General features: G+C 37.5%; 1 protein-coding gene across 1 annotated transcript; it reads right to left on the bottom strand.

Annotated features, from left to right (window-relative positions):
- Positions 1–17,389: 17,389 nt before the first annotated feature.
- LOC138881609 (uncharacterized) lies at positions 17,390–18,655 on the bottom strand. The gene is made up of 2 exons (XM_070161847.1): positions 18,122–18,655; positions 17,390–18,037 (listed from the first exon to the last, which is right to left on the bottom strand). Exons 1-2 carry the CDS (start codon positions 18,653–18,655, stop codon positions 17,390–17,392), a joined length of 1,182 nt encoding a protein of 393 aa, XP_070017948.1.
- Between the last annotated feature and the right edge of the window lie 1,391 nt (positions 18,656–20,046).

Below are 20,046 nucleotides of genomic sequence, written 5' to 3'. Positions count from 1 at the left end.
TGTCAATACCATCATCATGTCTCCCTATGGGTTCCTTTCTCTGGTGTAAACTTTTATTTTGCTGATTTTATTGAAGATAGTAAGAAAGCATCTTGAAGTTATCATTGATCAATGTTCTCAGAGACTTGAACTCTCCCACAACCTTAACAAGACAGAAATAATTAGAAGATTGCGCCAAAAATATATGAATGTTAAGCACTAAACTGTAATGTTTAATATGTGGTTAAATACTCATGTATTCTTTGAATGAATTTAGGTCTTTCCTCAAAAAAGATACTTCGTCATTTTTGGAATCTGGCAGCTGATTGTGATGCAAAACATTCTGTCCAAATTCGGATACACAAACAAGAGGAATCTTGGATTGATACTCTGTTTCATTCGGATGCCTTTCGTGTTCCTTGTACTTTTTATGGGGCGATAATGAAGATGGACCAACACTTGCAACATGTTTCTTCTTACATTGAAGATCAGGTGTAGGAGAAAAGTCATCTGAATCCTCTCCTGACTTGTCTGAATGAGCAGGAGTAGGTCTGTTCTCAACATCAGCGCCTACAGGAGGAATCTGAATAACAGCAAGCTCTATATCGGTTGGATGGATGTTCTTGTAAACAATCTAAAAAACGAAATACAATTAAAGTCTTACTACAAACATACACATGCAGATCTGGAATCAAACTGAAATTTGTATTGAAATTAAGGCAGCACTAATGATTGGGAAATTATATGCAATTGTATGAAGAATTAATAATGAAGGCTACAACAACTATATATTGTTGTATGCACATGAATGCAAATGTATGCAGTATCTGTATGCATTTGTATACAAGTGTATGCAGCATATTTATGCATCGGAATGCAATTGTATACTGTTGTATGTATCTGAATGTAAATGTATGCAGTATCCTGTATGCAAATGTATGCAGCATCTGTATGCATTTGTATGCAACATACATGTGAGAATATGACATCAGGTATTACAGCAGAAACTACAGCAGGTATTGTAGCAGGTATTACAACATCAAAAATGTATCTGTATGCAACTGTATACTTATGTATGCAAATGTATGCATAATTAATTATTAATAAAATCTAAACTAGCCATGATATTACAACATCAAAAATGTATCTGTATGCAACTGTATACTTTTGTATGCAAATGTATGCAGAACTAATTATTAATCAAATATAAACTAGCCATGATACAAATTGTATATTACCATGTTTCTGTTGTCATTGAACATGCCGTTCATCAAATAAGCAAAGTTTGGCTGATTTCTGGTGGTTCTCCAATTGAGTATTCTGGGGACCACATCATCAACTCGGAGTGTAATTTTGGGATCAACATCTGAACAACACTCATAAAACCACACTTGTTTGTACTGCTCTGGAGTAAGATTCTCTTTTAGCTCGGAGACTATGTCAGTGTTAGTATATACACTGATATGCGGTGCAAATATTGGCTGGTGTTTCACAAAAAACTTAATTCCCTGCATTTAACATGAATAAATACATATAAATACAACTGAATACAACGCATATTTCATAGTAAATCTGACATGAATACATATAAATACAACTTCAAACACTTAGAAGTATAAAAATAACTGAATACAACGCATATTTTATAGTAAATCTGACATTAATACATACGAATACAACTAAATACACTGACAAGGCTAAATACATATAAAAACAACTGCATACAACACACATGACATAAATATATCTAACATGCATACATATGAATACAACTAAATACAGACTGGAAAATTAAACATTTGAAAACAACAAATAAATACATTGAAATTAGAATAAAAACAGTGATGGGAACCTTGAAAATCCTTAAAAATACAACTATAAAAATACATCAGAACACATATATATACGTATAAATACAACTGAATACATGAATAATATAGATGAATACATCATAAAATTACCTTTTCTTCGACTTTATCATAACTTTTACTTGCTTCAACCTCCTTCCCTTTGACAGATGAAGCTTCAGAGATATGGATTTTCCTCTTTTTCGGAATGGGAAATCTTGTCTCCATTGATTTATCGACTTGGGTTTCTTTGAGATTTTCATGTCGAGCTTTTGTTCTCTTCTCTAAAGCCATATTTTTGGCTAAACCTGCATCCAATTCCCCTTGAGTGATTTGCAAGGAGAAAGAGGGACCATCGAAATTGAGAATTTTAGTGGGTACACCTCTAGTAATTAACTTGCGGGGTGTATTCTCAGACATTGTGAGAATACGACTTGGGTACTATTGATTAGATACAATTTGGTAAGTAGAGATGTTGAGAATAAGCAAAAATGACGAAAATAAAATAAATAAAAAAAAGCTTACCACACTACTTATAGAAACAAGTCAGTACAATGTCGATGAAGTTAGGGTTTACCCGAGATTGAAGAAGGAGGAAGCAGCATTGTGGGTAAGGAGGATTCTGAATTTTAGCGCGATTATAGGGGATTTGGAATGAAAAATAGATTGTATCAATTTAGAGAGAGAGGATGAACTTGTATTGAGAAGTTGTATGGAAAACGGTATCTATGAGAGAGAAAATCTGAGAATGGAGAGAGGGAAATAAAACATAGCGTATATAATGGCTTAAGTGTAGGAAATACCAAAATTAGAAATTTTGCTATAAATCATATAACATATCTATAGGAGGTAATTTATTTAAATGATATTTATTTTAAATAAATAGGGGGTTAACCTATTCTATAGGAAGTAAATTTCTCAAGAGACAATACGTAGAAATAAAGCTACTTTTTAGCAAATTATCTGTTTTGGGTTGCTCTTCCAGAAGTTATTGGTTTTTACTTTTTGTTTTTGCAATTTACTTCTACAAGAGAAGTTAAATTTTAAAATTAATTGTGAAAAAAAAAAGAATTAAATCGAGCTTATTTGTCTATCTATACTATATTAAAAGCACGAAGGTCCTTAGCGAAATATCGTTCGCCTTTTTTACCCTTTAAAATAGATTTCACATTGGATAAAATAGTCATTTAATTAATTCCCTAATATTTAGAACTCTAATATATTGGCTAAGATTTTAATATATTGGCTAATAATAGTCATTTAATATATTGGCTAAGATTTTGATTATTAAATCTTTCCTTATTTTTGATAGGTACGTAGTCCTAAATTTTAGGACTTTAATATTAATTAGTATTTTATCATACATATATTTTTTTCCTTGTTTAAACTCCATATATAACGTAACTATAATTATTTTCATATTACTTTTAGTGGATGTAGATTCTATAGAAAAAAGAGTAAACTAACGTGTGTTTTAATGAAATTAAAGTAATTAATAGATCATGCAACGTTATGCCTAATATTTAAAAGGCATTTAGGATTTTAAATAAGTAATATAACTTTCCCACGTTTAGTTTTCGTATAAGTTGTAAAAATATCAACTACAACATTTTGAAATAATACCAAGAAAGCTTTATCATGAATAAAATGTGCAAATATACATGTAAAATAAAGGTTAATACTTTAAAAGATATCACTTTCTTGCACCTAATTATTTTTGTTAAATCTTTATCTTGGACTTGAAAGCCAATTAATATTTTAATTATCTTACATAAATTTATTTTATTTGAATAATGTAACATAATTATAATTCCTTTCATGCTATTATATGTGAACTATAATAGTTCATACTATTATATTTTAACTACTTTTCTCTCCAAACAATATTTTTCTATTTAGTATTTTTTTTTGTATAATATCTTTAAAAATTATGCTTAATAATTAAATTAAAATACTAAGATACTATTTAAAAATATAAAAGAGAGAGAGGGAGAGACTAGAAAAGTATTTGGTAACACTAATAATTCTGCAAACACAAATATCCAAAAGTAAACTATCAGATCGATCTTTTATCCCTTAACACATAATTTATAGTAAATAAAATTATAATTACAGTTAAATATTTAAAATTTGGGTGAACTAATATTAAGAATTTGAATCAATAAAAATAAATTATTTTCGTTAATGTTGAGAGCAAATAATTTGAATTAACTAATTAACAAAATAATTCTATCCAATTCCTTTCTAAATTCATCATATTAGTTAAAAAAAATTCAAGTGAAAAAACTCTTAGGATACATAAACCTGTTTCAATAAAAAGAGCACTCGTGGTAAAAGCAATCAGAAAATAAAATATAATCGGTGATAATATAGTATTAAGAGTTAATTAAAATAATTCAAACTTGAAGCAATAAGGATGAAATAATAGTTTCTCATTTTGCATTTGTTACAACAAATGACATTTCCCTATATTTTCTGAATTGTCGTTAGAGATTTGTTTTTGTGATCTTGACCGTTAACACTCATTAGATTTCTCTTCAATCATGATAAATATGAGAATTCTTCTTTTTTTATATGTTTTTATCGTGTTTGTATATCTTGGATATATTGAATACAATTACTATGCTAATGTAATAATATTAATTTTTAGTATTAAAAAGTATTGCATTTGTTTTAGTGTAAACTATTATTTTTTTAAATAATTTATGCTTTGTTTATTTATTTAATTATTTATTGATGAGCGCGAGGTACACGTGCAACGCACGTACAAAGAAACTAGTTTACAAATAAAAGGTTTCATATACCTAACTGAGAAAACGTAAAACTAATTGAACAGAGCCATACTTCCTATTCGATCTTTGTGGCCAGTAATGTATATTGCATATATAAAACAGTGGCACCCGTAATCTCTAAATCATAAATCCGCCTCTCCAAAAGATATATATAATTTTGACTATAATTTTGAGAGCGACTATATATTGTCATTTTTTGTTATTGTTTCTTTTTCTTCCTTCCTTCCTTCTCCTTTGGAAATTGTGATGGAATAATTAATATAAACAAGTGCAGGTAAAATAAAAAGATATTGCTTATGATGTATTTATAAAAAAAAATTGCTTATGAAATAGTAAAAAAGAGTTAAAAACCTAAATAAGAAATTGTCATTTATCAAAATTTCAAGTTAGAATTGTTAAGTTACCAAACAAAAGAGAAATATGTATCATAATTTATAGTATTTGAAAAGTTTTATTTTTACGTTTACAAATCAAATAAAGGTGAATATGGAAAACTATTAAAATTAAGTTCCGACAAAAGAAGAAGTTAATATAAGACATTAAAATCAATAATTGAAGCTTTGGCTTTTTGAAAATTTGGAAAGAAAATTAAAGTACTTGTAAGATAAACAGTGCAGTTTCTAAAATTAAGGCCACTAAGACGTTGATTATTTTCTTTTCTTTTTTTCTTCTTTTCATAAATTAAAGTTAGTTATTTTCTTTATCTTATACAACTTGCATAAGCAATTTCTTAACCAACACCTCCATATGGGACATAATTTCCACCTACTTTTTCTGCAACAACCAAGCATGAATAGTCAAGATTTGTCATATGATCAATTTTCTTCAAATTCCAATAAAATAGTATTAGTATTAGTACGCAGATAAAATCTTAAATATATTACTCATCAAACTTGTGAAATATCTTATTAAGGTACATTAGACATTTTTCTTAAATTTCAACTGTCAACGCAATGAACCTAATAACAACCTTTCTAATAAAAGGAAAAAAAATTATTTAGTCACAAAATAACTTGTTTGTAATCTTCTCTATTCGCCGGAGCTTCATGAATATTGCCATTTGCCATTTGCCCCCTTCTTCAATTGATATTTGGATATGAGCTATACTTCGCTTATTTTTCTTTATTATATTTTTTTTTTATCAAAGTTGATGCAGTGTTCTATGAACTAATTGTTCTCCTTTTTCATAATTGTCAAACTTGATACAAATTTTCTCTTCAATCTCGAAACCCTCTTGCTAAGCCAGTTGACAACTCATATGTTCTTCATTTAATAAGTCACTCACTCAAACTTATAAGAAAATAATATTTTATCCATTCTTATATTTGTCCAAACGGGTGGAAAAGACCAGTATGGATTAACTAAAGTCTAGGAAAATGAATCATATTCTAATGTAATTTCTATGAATTATTTTTTTATAAAAACGAATAAAAGAGATAAATTTAGATTTTGTGAAGAAAAAAGATAAAATTTATTACCTTACATCAAAGGGGCAGTATTCCTGAAGGCATTGATCGAAATTTTTTATCATGAATCTTATTTAAATATAATTTGATAACCACCTTCACTGTCCAAATTGAAGAAAATATTAATAATGTCGGAAATAACATATGTTTTTTTCTCTTTCTCTGACGTTGTTCCATAAATCAACTGCTTTCTATGAATCATATTCTAATGTAATTTCTATGAATTATTTTTTTATAAAAACGAATAAAAGAGATAAATTTAGATTTTGTGAAGAAAAAAGATAAAATTTATTACCTTACATCAAAGGGGCAGTATTCCTGAAGGCATTGATCGAAATTTTTTATCATGAATCTTATTTAAATATAATTTGATAACCACCTTCACTGTCCAAATTGAAGAAAATATTAATAATGTCGGAAATAACATATGTTTTTTTCTCTTTCTCTGACGTTGTTCCATAAATCAACTGCTTTCTACTCCAAGTTCCTATAAGATTTGCAATATGACAAACTAATTGTCGTTCATTTATATCCCTATACTTATTTAGTATTACAAAGGTACTAAACTAAGCAAGAAAAACGTTGATGAGAAGGCACGGGAAAAAAAGTATCAATACTGCATTTTTTTTCTCTCGAAACACTCTTATACGATTGTTTAATTATATTTATTGAAAATGGGGATTCTAACTCACCATGCCACAATGATCTTTTTCTTTTAATTATTATTATTGGACTTTTGGTCCAAAACACGTTCGGAAAGGATTTTTCCCTTCCATTTTTACCACAATGCCTTTTCTCTTACCTATATTAACTCAAAGCATATACTTAAAAATTTGGAACATCTGTCTAAAAGGAAAAGGTATTTGCATAGATTGTACTTAAAACAATAATAAAGAAGATAAATTATTTTAATATAATACAAATCTATATTATATTAGGTTTAAGACTATTTGCTTATGTTCTTTTTTTCTTTAATTAATGCTTGCTTTATTTTCTCACTTTGAAGGAAATCATGAATATTCATTTCCTTATATTCTTTTCGATAACTAATGGTTAATTTATTTATTTACTTTAAAGGAAATCGTGAATATTATTTGTCATATAATATTACTCTAAATATAGTCACGGACAACTCTAATATGCAATTCCTAAGGAAATATTTTCTTTTCAATTATTAATTAAATACAAAATAATATCAATTAGTAATTTTTTAATATTATACAAATAGAATATAGATATAGATAGATATAGATTTTTATTATTTTTTATTTTTCATAAATAAAACTTCAATTTCGTGATATTATTCATAGTTTGAGCATTCTCATCATAGTTTTAAGAAATTTCTAATCTCAAACTCAAGTAGTCTTTCCCTTTCAGTTCTAATAATAAATTTTTAATAATTTAACGTAATTTTGCTATTTTTTTAAATCTAACATATAGTCTTATTACGTTTTATGTGACTTTTCATTACTTGTAACTTTATTTAATATCATTATCAACTACTATTCTTTAATATAATATAGATAAATATATAATTTTTAATCACAAAATAAATATTTATTTTAAAAATATTGCTTGAAAATTTTAAATTATTTAAATTTTAATAATATTTTTAAGTATTGTATATTTACTTTATTTTATTTTCTAAACGTATGATTTATAAATATCCTCATATTATCTCTAATATATTTTATTATTCAATATTTTTAGTTTTTAATTTTATCTATTAGGCTTGAGTTACTTGAACTTATCCACATTATGACTTTTCTTATCACAATATAAAAAAATCTCTCATCTCAAATTTAAATTAGTGTTACCCTTTTTCTCTATGATAAAAAATCTGAATTTTTATTTTTGCTCTATTTATTTTTTATTTTTAATAATATATTATTCAATTCCTAATATTATTACACTGTCATGTGGATCTTTATTAGCTTATTTGAATTTAATATCTATTTCCATCACACTCATTCTATATAATATATATAAAAATTGAATAACTTTCTCATCTCAAATTCAAGTAATTTTTATTATTTTATTTTTTAAATTGGATCGTATTTTCAAAATTTTATGCCATGCTTTTAAACTTAAACTAACCGCACTCAATTCAAATATTAATCATACAAAATATTTTCTTAATTGTTTGAAAACATTATATCTTGATGTTATCGTAATATTTACGTATAAAATATTTGTTTGCCCGATTTATCAATATTAATATGACTTTATTATTCTTGTTATTAAAATAATTTTTGTTAATTATTTAATTTTTTCTTACCTTATAAATAATTTGCATAATTTATGTAAGATCTTATTTTGCTTCTTGAATTTATTTAATTTTAGACATAATACATCTTTAAAATTTTAAGTAAATTTTAGTTTTATTTTATATTTTAACTTACTCCAAAATATAAATAGTCATAGGTTATCTCAATTTACGTATTTTTATATTTTTTATTATAGTTTTTAATTAATTTTTTACCTCGATATTTCTAACTAACATAGAAGAAAATCTATGATTGGATCAATATATAGATACAAATATACATATAAATATAAATATAGATATAGATATATAAATTAGATTTGTCTAAGATATATTTAGATTGTATAAGATTCATTAAACTACTTCCATTAATTATGTTTTCATTTATAATTTTTAATTATTAATGTTGTCCTAAAATTGCGCCGAGTGACTTCATTTTAGCTTGCCACTTGGCTTAACCACAATGCATACTACTCTCCTTTTAATATAATATAGATATAGATAGATATAAGTTATTTTTTAAAGCAATAAATTTCTTAAAAAAGAGAACACTTTGACAATTGGCGTTCAAACAATACTTATTTTCTGAAAGATCTCAGCAAATAATTACGACGTATCAGGCTATGCAGTAAAATATGACATATGATGACGTATCAAAATTTCAATCTTGATATAGAGTTTATTATTTTGGAAGAGTCTTGCTATTTTTCTTTTTCTTTTTAGAAAACAATTTAAAAAGGAATATCTTGTCAAGCACGCAAGGGTGGGTCGAATTAATCAGACGAAAGTGGTAGGTAAGAATCATTTTGAATTAAAAAATACTAATTAATAATTAAAAGAGTTTCCATGAACTATTCAAAAAAAGAAGAAGCAAGGTGTCGATATTTTGAGTGTCACCAACAACTTATTGTAATATTTTAGTTTGAATTGCTCGTGTGACGTAGCACACTGCAAAAAAGCCATCCCCAAGATTAACAAGAAGAAAAAATAATAAAATAAATTAAAAGAAAAATAGATTAACATAAGATATATATTTGCCACATCTCGAATTAAAAGAAAAATAGACTAACATAAGTGCTATTTACTTGCACCCTATGTTGCTTTGTGTAAGAAACAGTATGAAGTAGTTAATGTCATTTCATTTAATTTAAGCATGTTAAGGCTATACGCTCTTAACTCAACGTAACAACTTTAGGTATCACCGTGCCTGTATGGGTCCGAATTTGATCGACCACGACCTATGGTGGATACGGCAAACGACCAAAAACCTATGAGTCGACAAAGGGATACGACCCTATGAAGGGAGGAGAGATACCACCATATCGACAATAGATTCAGCATGTTAGGTGACCTAGGGAATATTCATTAGATATTTCTTAATTTGTCGTCCATACGATTATGGAAAACCCCCTCAGTATATAAGAAGGGTGAAAGTCTTGTAAAAAGGGGATGGGGGAGAAAGAACCACTGACCTTGAACTATTATCATCTCTCTACTATTGTCATCCTAGAGTTTATTATCTTCGGCCACGATTTACCCCTTCATCATTGATTGATTTGATTAAAAAGAGTTCGAAATCTTTTGAGTCAAACAGTTTGGCGCCGTCTGTGGGATTTTCATAGTTGAAATCATAGTTCTCATCTAGGTTCTTGAAAGCGACAATCACTGTTCTTCAAACCCCATAAAAACCAACAATGGCGGAGAAAGAAGCGAGGTCGAAGATGATAGCAGATGTCTCAAACAACCTCATGAACTCCCTCAGCGAAGTTGGTAGAGAAGACATCGAGAATACAACACCAGGGGTTGCACCGGAGGGGAAAATCTCACCTTCTCCATACGAGGATCTAACGATCCTACGCGAAATGAGAGCCTCCACATCCACAACAGGAAAAACTCCACCAGTAGTCAAAAAGCTGCTAGAGGAATGGTTGACAAGTGCTCTGAGCGACATGCTCGAAAAAACCCCTCAGGGAAATGTCGAAGACCTACCACCTACGGAAATCGCAGTTACCATCAGCGAACCAAGCACTACACGAACGGGCAACACCCGCACTGTAGCTGATGCAGGTGGCGATGCACTCGTAACCATCTTAAAGAAAATGGAAGAGATGGAAAACGAGAACAAGATGCTCCGAGATCAAATGAAGGAGCATCAAGAAAGAGTTGACAAAATACAAGGTGCCCCTAAGCTATTGCCAAAACACGATGTGGGCCGATTTGTCGAACAACCATACAGCGAAGGGGCTGCCCCTCATCCTATTCCAAAAGCTTTCAAGATGCCGCCATACCTGAAAATATACGACGGGACCACGAACCCGAAGGATCATCTAATCCATTATGTTACTGCGGTCAAAGGCAACGACCTGTCAAAGGAGCAAGTACCATCTGTGTTGCTAAAAAAGTTTGGCGAGACTTTGACGGAGCACTGATATGGTATTCCTAGCTACCAGCACGATCAATATCAACATTTGAAGAGATGGCGGATAAGTTCGCCACCACTCATGCAGGGGCGAAGAAGGCTGAAGCTAGGGTCAATGATACTTCGCGGTCAGGAAAACGACGGGCGAAGGACTTCGGGAATTCTTGGCTTGATTCAACAGAGTAAGGATGAGCCTCCCAAATGTATAAGAAGGAATAGTAGTGGAAGCCTTTCAGAATGGGTTAAATAGGAACGGATCGAAGGCAACCAAAAAATTGCTCAACAGACTCATGAAGCATCCCTCCACCACGTGGGAAGAGATCCATAATGCCTATTTCGCCGAGGTAAGAGCAGATGAGGATGATCTGAATGGCCCGATTCAGCGATTAACGTCAGTTCAGATCGAGGCAAGGAGAGATCGACGTAATGACAGGCGAAGAGACCAACCACCACGCTTCAACCGAGAAAGGCATCATCCCTATATTCGAACATCCAACGTGCCCCCTCCATGACACGCGGAAGCTTTGCAACGCCACACTGCGCCCCTCCGAAATGAAAGAGGTATGCCTCCACTACTATCTGCTCATAATTTTTGTGTTTCCCCTTCAGAGATAGTGTACGCACTGGAGAAGCTGGGCACGAAGGTACAATGGCCACAAAAGATGAAATCGGACCTGAGCACCAGGAGGTCCAACGTTCTCTGCGAATTCTACCAAGAAAAAGGACATAAGACCGAGGATTGCATAGGTCTACGCCAAGAAGTAGTTAGGATGTTAAACCAGGGGTACCTGAAAGAACTACTTAGTGACAAAGGAAGGGCCAACTTCGCCAGAGGACGTGATCCATCTCAAGGACCTCCAAAGCCACCGTCTCCAGCACGCACCATACAGATGATTATTGGAGGTGGCGACGACACGGTAATCAACCATGTAAAGTTCATCACTACGCACAAACTCAAGTGGACGGTTGCCCACGAACGGTATGATGACTTCGAAGGCAATATCATTTTCGATAAGTCCGATGCCGACGGTTTGTCTTTCCCTCACTATGACGCTTTGGTTATAACTTTTCACATCGCTGATACCAATGTAAAAAGAATCATGGTAGACGACGGAAGCAGCGCGTGTATCGTTCACCCGAGAGTTCTCATACACATGAGGCTCGAGGATAAAATAATACCGCGTTGCATAACACTAACGAGTTTTAACAATGCAGTAGAGTAGACATCCGGGGAAATAATGCTACATATCCTAGCAGGGGGAGTCACGTCGGAAACAACATTCCACGTCATAAACCAGGAAACAACCTATAACACCATCACAGGGAACCCATGGATACACGCCATGCGAGCCGTCCCCTCAAGCTTCTATCAAGTGGTCAAATTTCCCATCGCGTGGGGAATATTCAGCATCCGAGGCGAGCCGTGCACTGCACAGGAATGCTATTGAATCGCCCAAGATTGCAGGCACACCAAACAACTAAAAGGTGCAAGTGCGGAGGCATAACAATCAACCATGTCGGGAACCAAATTCGACCCACCAACAGAGGCCATCAAAAACCCATACATCGTAGAAGCCTGCAAGGCGACTACAGAGGACCTCGACCCAGTCCAATTGGACGACACCGACAACACAAAAAAGGCTTACATAGGGCACAAACTCTCAGAGCCAGGTAAGTATCGTGAATTTTTAACTAACAATGTCTATTTATTTTCCTTTTCCCATTCAGATATGCTAGGAATCCCAAAGGACATCGCCACTCATAGGCTGACTATCGATCCACTCTATCCGTCGATATGACAGATGAGGAGAAAGTTCAATGCCAAAATCAATGAAGAGGTCACCGAGGAGGTGGATAAATTACTCGCCAACAATTCCATCAGAGAATCAAAATACCCCCAATGGGTCGCCAATGTGGTCATGGTCAAAAAGAAGAACGAGAAATGGTGAATGTGTGTGGACTTCACCGATCTGAACAAAGAATGTCCTAAAGACTCCTTCCCGTTACCCCATATCAACCAGCTGATCGATGCGACGGCGAGGTACGAACTGCTGAGTTTCTTGGACGCCTACTCCGGATACAACCAAATTCTAATGGATGAAGATGATCAAGAAAAAACGACGTTCATCACTCACCAAGGGACTTATTGCTATAAAGTGATGCCATTCAAACTCAAGAACGCAGGGGCCACTTACCAGAGGTTAGTCACCAAAATGTTCAAAGAACAACTCGGCAAGAACATGGAGGTCTATATCGACGATATGATGGTAAAGTCGACCAAGAAGGAAGATCACATTAGCCATTTAAAAAAAGCCTTCGAGATATTGAGGCAGTACGGGATGAAGTTGAATCCGAAGAAGTGCGCCTTCGGCGTGGCCTCAGGAAAATTCCTAGGTTTCCTCGTGTCATAGAGAGGAATCGAAGTCAACCCGGATCAAATCAAAGCCATCGACGCGATACCAGAGGTACTGACCAACAAAAAACAGGTGCAAAAATTAACGGGGAAAATAGCCGCCTTATCAAGGTTCATTTCACGATCCTCGGATAGATGCCACAAGTTCTTCAATGCGCTGAGAAAAGACCACAGGCTGCAATGGAACGAGGATTGTGTCGACGCCCTGAGAAAACTAAAAGCGTATCTGTCTTCACCGCCATTTCTCATCAAAGCGGATCCAGGCGGGTGTTTGCTCGTGTACTTAGCTGTCTCCAAAGTTGCGGTAAGTGCAATCCTGGTCAGTAAAAATGAAGGTACGCAATCTCTGATTTATTATATCAGTAAAACTCTCATCGATGCCGAGACAAGGTACCCTCACCGTGAAAAGTTAGCTTTGGCGCTGGTCATAGCTTCGCGAAAGCTTAGACCGTATTTTCAATGCCACCCCATAAAAGTAGTAATGACCTTCCCCCTAAGAGGTATCCTGCACAAACCCGAACTATCGGGTAGACTCGCCAAATGGGCCATAGAATTAAGCGAGCACGATATAACATATCAACCACGAACTGCCATTAAGTCGCAGGTGCTTGCAGACTTCGTCGCTAATTTCAGCACGAAGATATTGCCCGAGGCAGAACAAGAAGTGCTCTGCGCCTCCACATACACTTGACCTCTGAGTCCTCTACAGTGATGGCGCCTCCAATGTCTCAGTATCGGGATTGGGACTTATCCTCGAGGTCCCTATAGGCGAAGTGATTCGCCAGTCCATATGATGCCACGAGATGACTAACAACGAGGTCGAGTACGACGTTGTGATTGCAGTATTGAAGCTGGCCCTCAAATATGGTGCCCGACGACTTGTCCTCCACTGCGACGCCTAACTCGTGGTGAACCAGGTCACCAGGACTTTCCAGATCAAAGAACAGAGGCTACAAAGGTGTCAGAAATCCACAAGCTACTGCCAGAGTTCGATGAGTGTCACCTCGACCAGTTACCCATGGCATAGAACATCGAAGCAGATGGCCTTGCTAAACTGGTTGCGACCACCAAGAATATCAACAAAGAGAACGTGGTCACATTCTTTCATTCTGCATTCGACCACGTCGAGGTACATTCTATAAACTTAACTTGGGACTGGCGTAACCGCTTCGTAGCATATTTGCAGGATGGAACACTTTCACAAGACAAGAAGGAGGCCAAAAAAACTCCGGGTACAAGCAACCCGATACAGCCTAATAAACAATGATCTCTACAAAAGAACGTTCGGCGACCCTCTGGCTAAATGTCTTGGACCACATCAAACGAGACGAGTACTAGAAGAAGTACACGAAGGGCACTGCGACACCCACATGGGAAATCGTGCCCTCGTCTGATGCCTCATCCGCTCCGGTTATTACTCGCCCACCATGAAAAAAGAAGCCGCAGATTATATTCGAAGATGCGAGCAATGTCAAAAGTACGCCCCATGATACATCAAGCAGAAGAACTGCTCCATTCCGTCATTTCTCTATGGCCATTCATAAAATAGGGAATGGACATTGTCAGCCCCCTCCCAGCAGGACGCGACAAGGTACGCTTCCTTTTGGTTTTAACTGACTACTTCTCTAAATGGGTGGAAGCAGGTGCATACACTCAGATACATGAGCAGGAAGTCATCGCCTTCATTTGGAAAAATATTATATGTCGTTTCGGCATCCCCAAGGAAATCAATTGCGACAACGGACATCAATTCATTGGAAAAAGAACGACTGAGTTCTTCGAAAAATGGCACATTAAACGGATACTCTCCATGCAATATCATCCTGCTGCCAACGGCCAAGCCGAATCCTCCAACAATGTTATACTGAACATATTGAAAAAGAAGCTCGAAGAAGCTAAAGGGCCATGGCCCGAACTACTACCTGAAGTGTTATGGGCATACCGCACTACACCGAAATCCAGCACGAGAGAAACGCCATACTCATTGGTCTACGGGACCAACACAGTCATACCCGTTGAGGTCGAGGAACCTAGCCTAAGATACTCCAACGTAAGTGGGGCAGATAACGACAAAAGTAGGCTACAAGACTTAGACGAAGCCGAAGAACGAAGAGACATGGCCCACGTAAGAATGGTAGCCAAAAGCAGCAAGTAGAAAGATACTACAACAAGAAAGCCAAGGTACAATCACTCAAAGTGGATGATTACGTCCTCAAGGCCAAAACACAGGCATCAAATGATCCAAATGAAGGAAAGTTAGGAACAAACTGGGACGGACCGTATAAAATCGTAGTAGTAGCAAACCAAGGGGCATTCCAACTAGAAACAATGGAAGGAAAACTACTCCTAAACAACTGGAACATCGCCCAACTCAAGTACTTTCACTTCTGAAAGGCATCACCTAAGTCGTACTCTTTTTCCCTCACCCGGGTTTTGTCCCAATCGGGTTTTCCTGGGGAGGTTTTTAACGAGGCGGCGAAGGGGACGCCCTGTGGATCAGAACGATGTTCATCACCTCGGCCCATCGATACTATCTCCGGGGCGAAGTGATGAAGGGACTACACAATCAAATCGCCACCGTATGTATGAAATCAAATTGCCATTGTAATCGCCATTGTATGTATGAAATCAAATCGCCATCGTATATATGAAATCAAATCGCCATTGTAATCGCCATCGTATGTATGAAATCAAATCGCCATTGTATGTACAGAATCAAATATCCACTAATCGACATTAGTTCGACCTCATTCGAACCACGACGGGATACCACTTCGACAACAGTCGAAGAAATATCTTAATGGCCAAGGCCATCGACATTAGTTCGACCTCGTTCGAACCACGACAAGATACCACTTCGACAGTCGAAGCAACATCTTAATGGCCAAGGCCATCGACATTAGTTCGACCTTGTTCGAACCACAACGGGATACCACTTCGACAACAGTCGAAGCAACATCCTAATGGCCAAGGCCATCGACATTAGTTCGACCTCGTTCGAACCATGACAGGATACCACTTCGACAACAGTCGAAGCAACATCCTAATGGCCAAGGCCATCGACATTAGTTCGACCTCGTTCGAACCACGACGGGATACCACTTCGACGACAATCGAAGTGACATCCTAATGGACAAGGCCATCGACATTAGTTCGACCTCGTTCGAACCATGATGGGATACTACTTCGATGACAGTCAAAGCAACATCCTAATGGACAAGGCCATCAACATTAGTTCCACCTCGTTCGAACCACGATGGGATACTACTTCGAAAGTCGAAGCAACATCCTAATGGCCAAGGCCATCAACATTAGTTCGACCTTGTTCGAAACACGACAGGATACTACTTCGACAGTCGAAGCAACATCCTAATGGCCAAGGCCATTAGTTCGACCTCGTTCGAACTACGACGGGATACCACCTCGACGACAGTCGAAGCAACATCCTAATGGCCAAGACCATCGACATTAATTCGACCTCATTCGAACCACGACGGGATACCACTTCAACGACAGTCAAAGCAACATCCTAATGGCCAAGGCCATCGACATTAGTTCGACCTCATTCGAACCACAACAGGATACTATTTCGACAATCGAAGCACCATCCTAATAGCCAAGGTCATCGACATTAGTTCGACCTCGTTCGAACCACGACGGGATATTACTCCGACAAGTCGAAGCAACACCCCAATGGCCAAGGCCATCAACAACGTCAGTTCGACCTCAACCGAGCTATGATGGGATTCTGCTTCGACGATAATCGAAGCAACATCCCAATAGACGCTCAAGTGTCATGCAACAAATAAAAGAAGAAACGACGAACAAAAAAACCGACAAAAAGTAAAGTTTATATTACAACAAAAATATCATTTACATTTGCCCCTGTGAACAGGACCTAGCATGGCCCGTGCCAAAAATTCCCAAGCAAAAAATGTAGTACAAACTAAAACTACACATCATTGCCAGCGGGTTAGGCATCTTCATACCACGAATCCGAAGCAAGGTGGTTCGCATCATCAGAATTGACACCTTACCCATCGGGAGTGAAAGGGTCATACCCACACAACTCACGGGCTGCACGCGCTTCAGCATGCACTGCCTGAACCTCCACTTTCGTCACCTGGCCCTTGGCATGAAAAGCCTTATACACATCGAGACGAGCCTCCGCATGGACCCATAACTTGTACAAGCGATGAGGTGAGCTCTAACCAGTTGAAGGACGAGATGTTGAGGGCTGGGAACGATGGTTTACCTCGTATGACCTCAGCAAAGCCATCTGCCCCTGCAATAGGGCCAACTCCGCCTCCAGCTCCCTGACACGCCCATCAAATCCCACGATTCGACGACCAAAATTTTCCTTCTCCCCCGTAAGTTCCGACCTGGATAGGCTGAGGGCATCCTCCAAAGAGACCGTCTTAGAAATGGTAGTGGTCAACTTATCAGCACTGGCATTCAACTCACCCTTAAGTCCGTCGACCTCCACTGCCTTAGCATCTAACTCAACGGTCAAGCTGGCCTCCTTCAGTTGTAAATCGGTGTTCTCAGCCATTACCCCCTGACTCAACTCAAGCTCGTCCTCTTTCACCTTAAGAAGGGCCTCCAATTCGCTATTACATGCGATAGCCCTCACAAGCTCCTCGTCCCTCTCCTCCAGCTCCTCTACCCTACGCTCCAACTGGTCTTCCTGCTGCTTAAGTCCCTCGCGGAACACCTGGAACTTGGGATCCTGATGATAGATATTAGACATTGCCCGATGCTTAGCATGATACTGATGGTATTTTGATGACATCTTCTTATAGAGGCCAGTCCTTCTCCGTTCACGACGCTCTCTCTCCACCTCCATGACGAGGGTCTGACAAAAGAGAGGAGCAGAGTTAGAGTAAATACATCACATTGCCACACCAACCCCATGACACAAGAAAAAGAAGAAACATACCTGCAAGGCCATACCTGCGACCCTTCGAGATAATTCTGTGTCACTCATCGTCCCAAGCGTCTCGCTTTTAGGAGCGGCGCATAAAGGAGCAAGGGCCGAAGAAACCTGCTCGCTATTCAGCAGCAAGTTGTAACTCCCCGGAATTACCATATGACAGTCAGATCCGTCCGTCTTCACCTCTACACTGGTATGGCGACCCAAACATTCATCGACATCCTCCGAGACGACATCTGAACCCGATCCATCCTCCTTGACATGAGGTCCTCCGACATTGGACGACACGCCCCCTTCAGCGGAACGCACTGAACCGGCTCCCGGGCCAACTCTCTCCATTTGGGGAGACCTCCCCGACAAAATGGCATCGACCATAAACACAGACACCGGGGCCATCCCAGATGCCCCACTTCCGTTGGCCTCAATGGCCACGCCCTTTCCCAGGTCCAACCTTCTCCTTTTTCTCTCTAACGGCTCGTCGCCATTAGAAGATTCATCAACAGGATGCGGGGACGGTGCCAACAATGCCTTTTCCCTCATGATATCAGTTTGAGACGAGTCTCCCTGTTGAAAAAGTTGAGGACGACCTCCCCGAACAAACTCGCACAAAATGAATCGCGTGTCCGTGGTAGCAATGGATCGTCAGAAAGCAGGGACTGACGCCCTTCGCCTGGAAGCCCCCGACCTGTCGTTACAAAGGGCCATACAGTTAGGCAGGGTCGCACGACCTATGAGTTAGTAAGGCAGAAATTTACCTGAAGAAACCCTGGGGCCATAACGTTGTATGAAGGCAGACCAAGTTCGAGTTTACTCCGCCTGGGGTAGCAGGTTAGAGACCCAATTCCTGAGACTCGCAATAGGGAGGGGCGGATGACCTATAGCTGCAGAACAACAAGTAACCAAAAGTTACGCTAATTAGAGGGGACAGAGGGGGGGGGGTACATAATGAACGACGATACTTGCGAGTTTTATTCCACCGCTCTGGAAATCAGGCAGGGTTAGAGGCGACGTGCTCGGTCTTGATGAAAAAGTACTTGTACCATAATTTACGGCTCGCCCGATCGTCTGTCCTGACCACCAGCCCTTTTGTACCACGAAGTCTCAAGTGCACCATGGTACCCCTAAGGAAACCAGGTGAAAATAAGTGCAAGAGATGATGAACAGAGACGTTGCATTCTGCCAATTCCGCGTACTTGGTCAGCACTAGAAGCACCTTGAGCGTGTACGGCGAAAGCTGAGCCGGGAAAACATGATAGAATCTGCAGAATTCGTCCTCTAGAGGGAAGAGAGGAAGGTTGTAGCCGATCACAAAGGGATATTCATAGAAGGCACAATACCCAGGCCTGTGAACGTCAACGTAATCCCCCTCCGCCAGAGTCATCTCTACGTGGACAAGGACATATTTTATACGGAGGACATCAAGGTGAGTCTGACTCATCTTAGAGAGTACGGGTTCGGAGTAAGGGGCGGGTCTTTGAGGAAGTCACTCCGAGATAGGGGATGCCTCGGTAGTAGCGCCTCCACTGTGAGAGGACTATCACCCTCTTCTATTTCCACCTCTCCACTGCCGGAAAGAGGTGCTGCATTCGATGGAGCGGCCTTATTAGTGCGACGAGACCTTGGCATGATTTTGTTTAAGAAGCGGTAGTTACACAAATAGAGTAAAAGAGAAGGAAATTTCCGGCCAAAAAAGGAAATAAAGAAATGTAAAAGCAGAAGAAGGAGACTGAAGAATTATCAAGAATGGCCAAAGTTTTTCAAAGGAATCGAACCCTTCACCTATTTATAGGGTTGGGTGGCGCCAGAATCGAGGAGGCAGGTTTCAAATCAGTGCGGGAAACCAAGCGCCAAACCGTCAATCTTTACCTCAGAAATCCGCGTAATGATGACGCATATAGAAGCTGACGTCACCCCGAGTAGCGTGTACTCTT

The sequence above is a fragment of the Nicotiana sylvestris genome, chromosome 11, assembly GCF_000393655.2.
Source record: "Nicotiana sylvestris chromosome 11, ASM39365v2, whole genome shotgun sequence".
Lineage (NCBI taxonomy): Eukaryota > Viridiplantae > Streptophyta > Magnoliopsida > Solanales > Solanaceae > Nicotiana > Nicotiana sylvestris.
This window is presented reverse-complemented; position numbering and strand designations above follow the sequence as displayed.

Bases quoted from the DNA above. Each gene is read 5' to 3' on its own strand.
- LOC138881609 (XM_070161847.1), bottom strand. From the start codon at position 18,655: ATGAGGGAAAAGGCATTGTTGGCACCGTCCCCGCATCCTGTTGATGAA. The intron at 18,038-18,121 runs GTATGTTTCTTC...CTCTTTTGTCAG, and splicing joins TCGCAGGTATGGCCTTGCAG to ACCCTCGTCATGGAGGTGGA.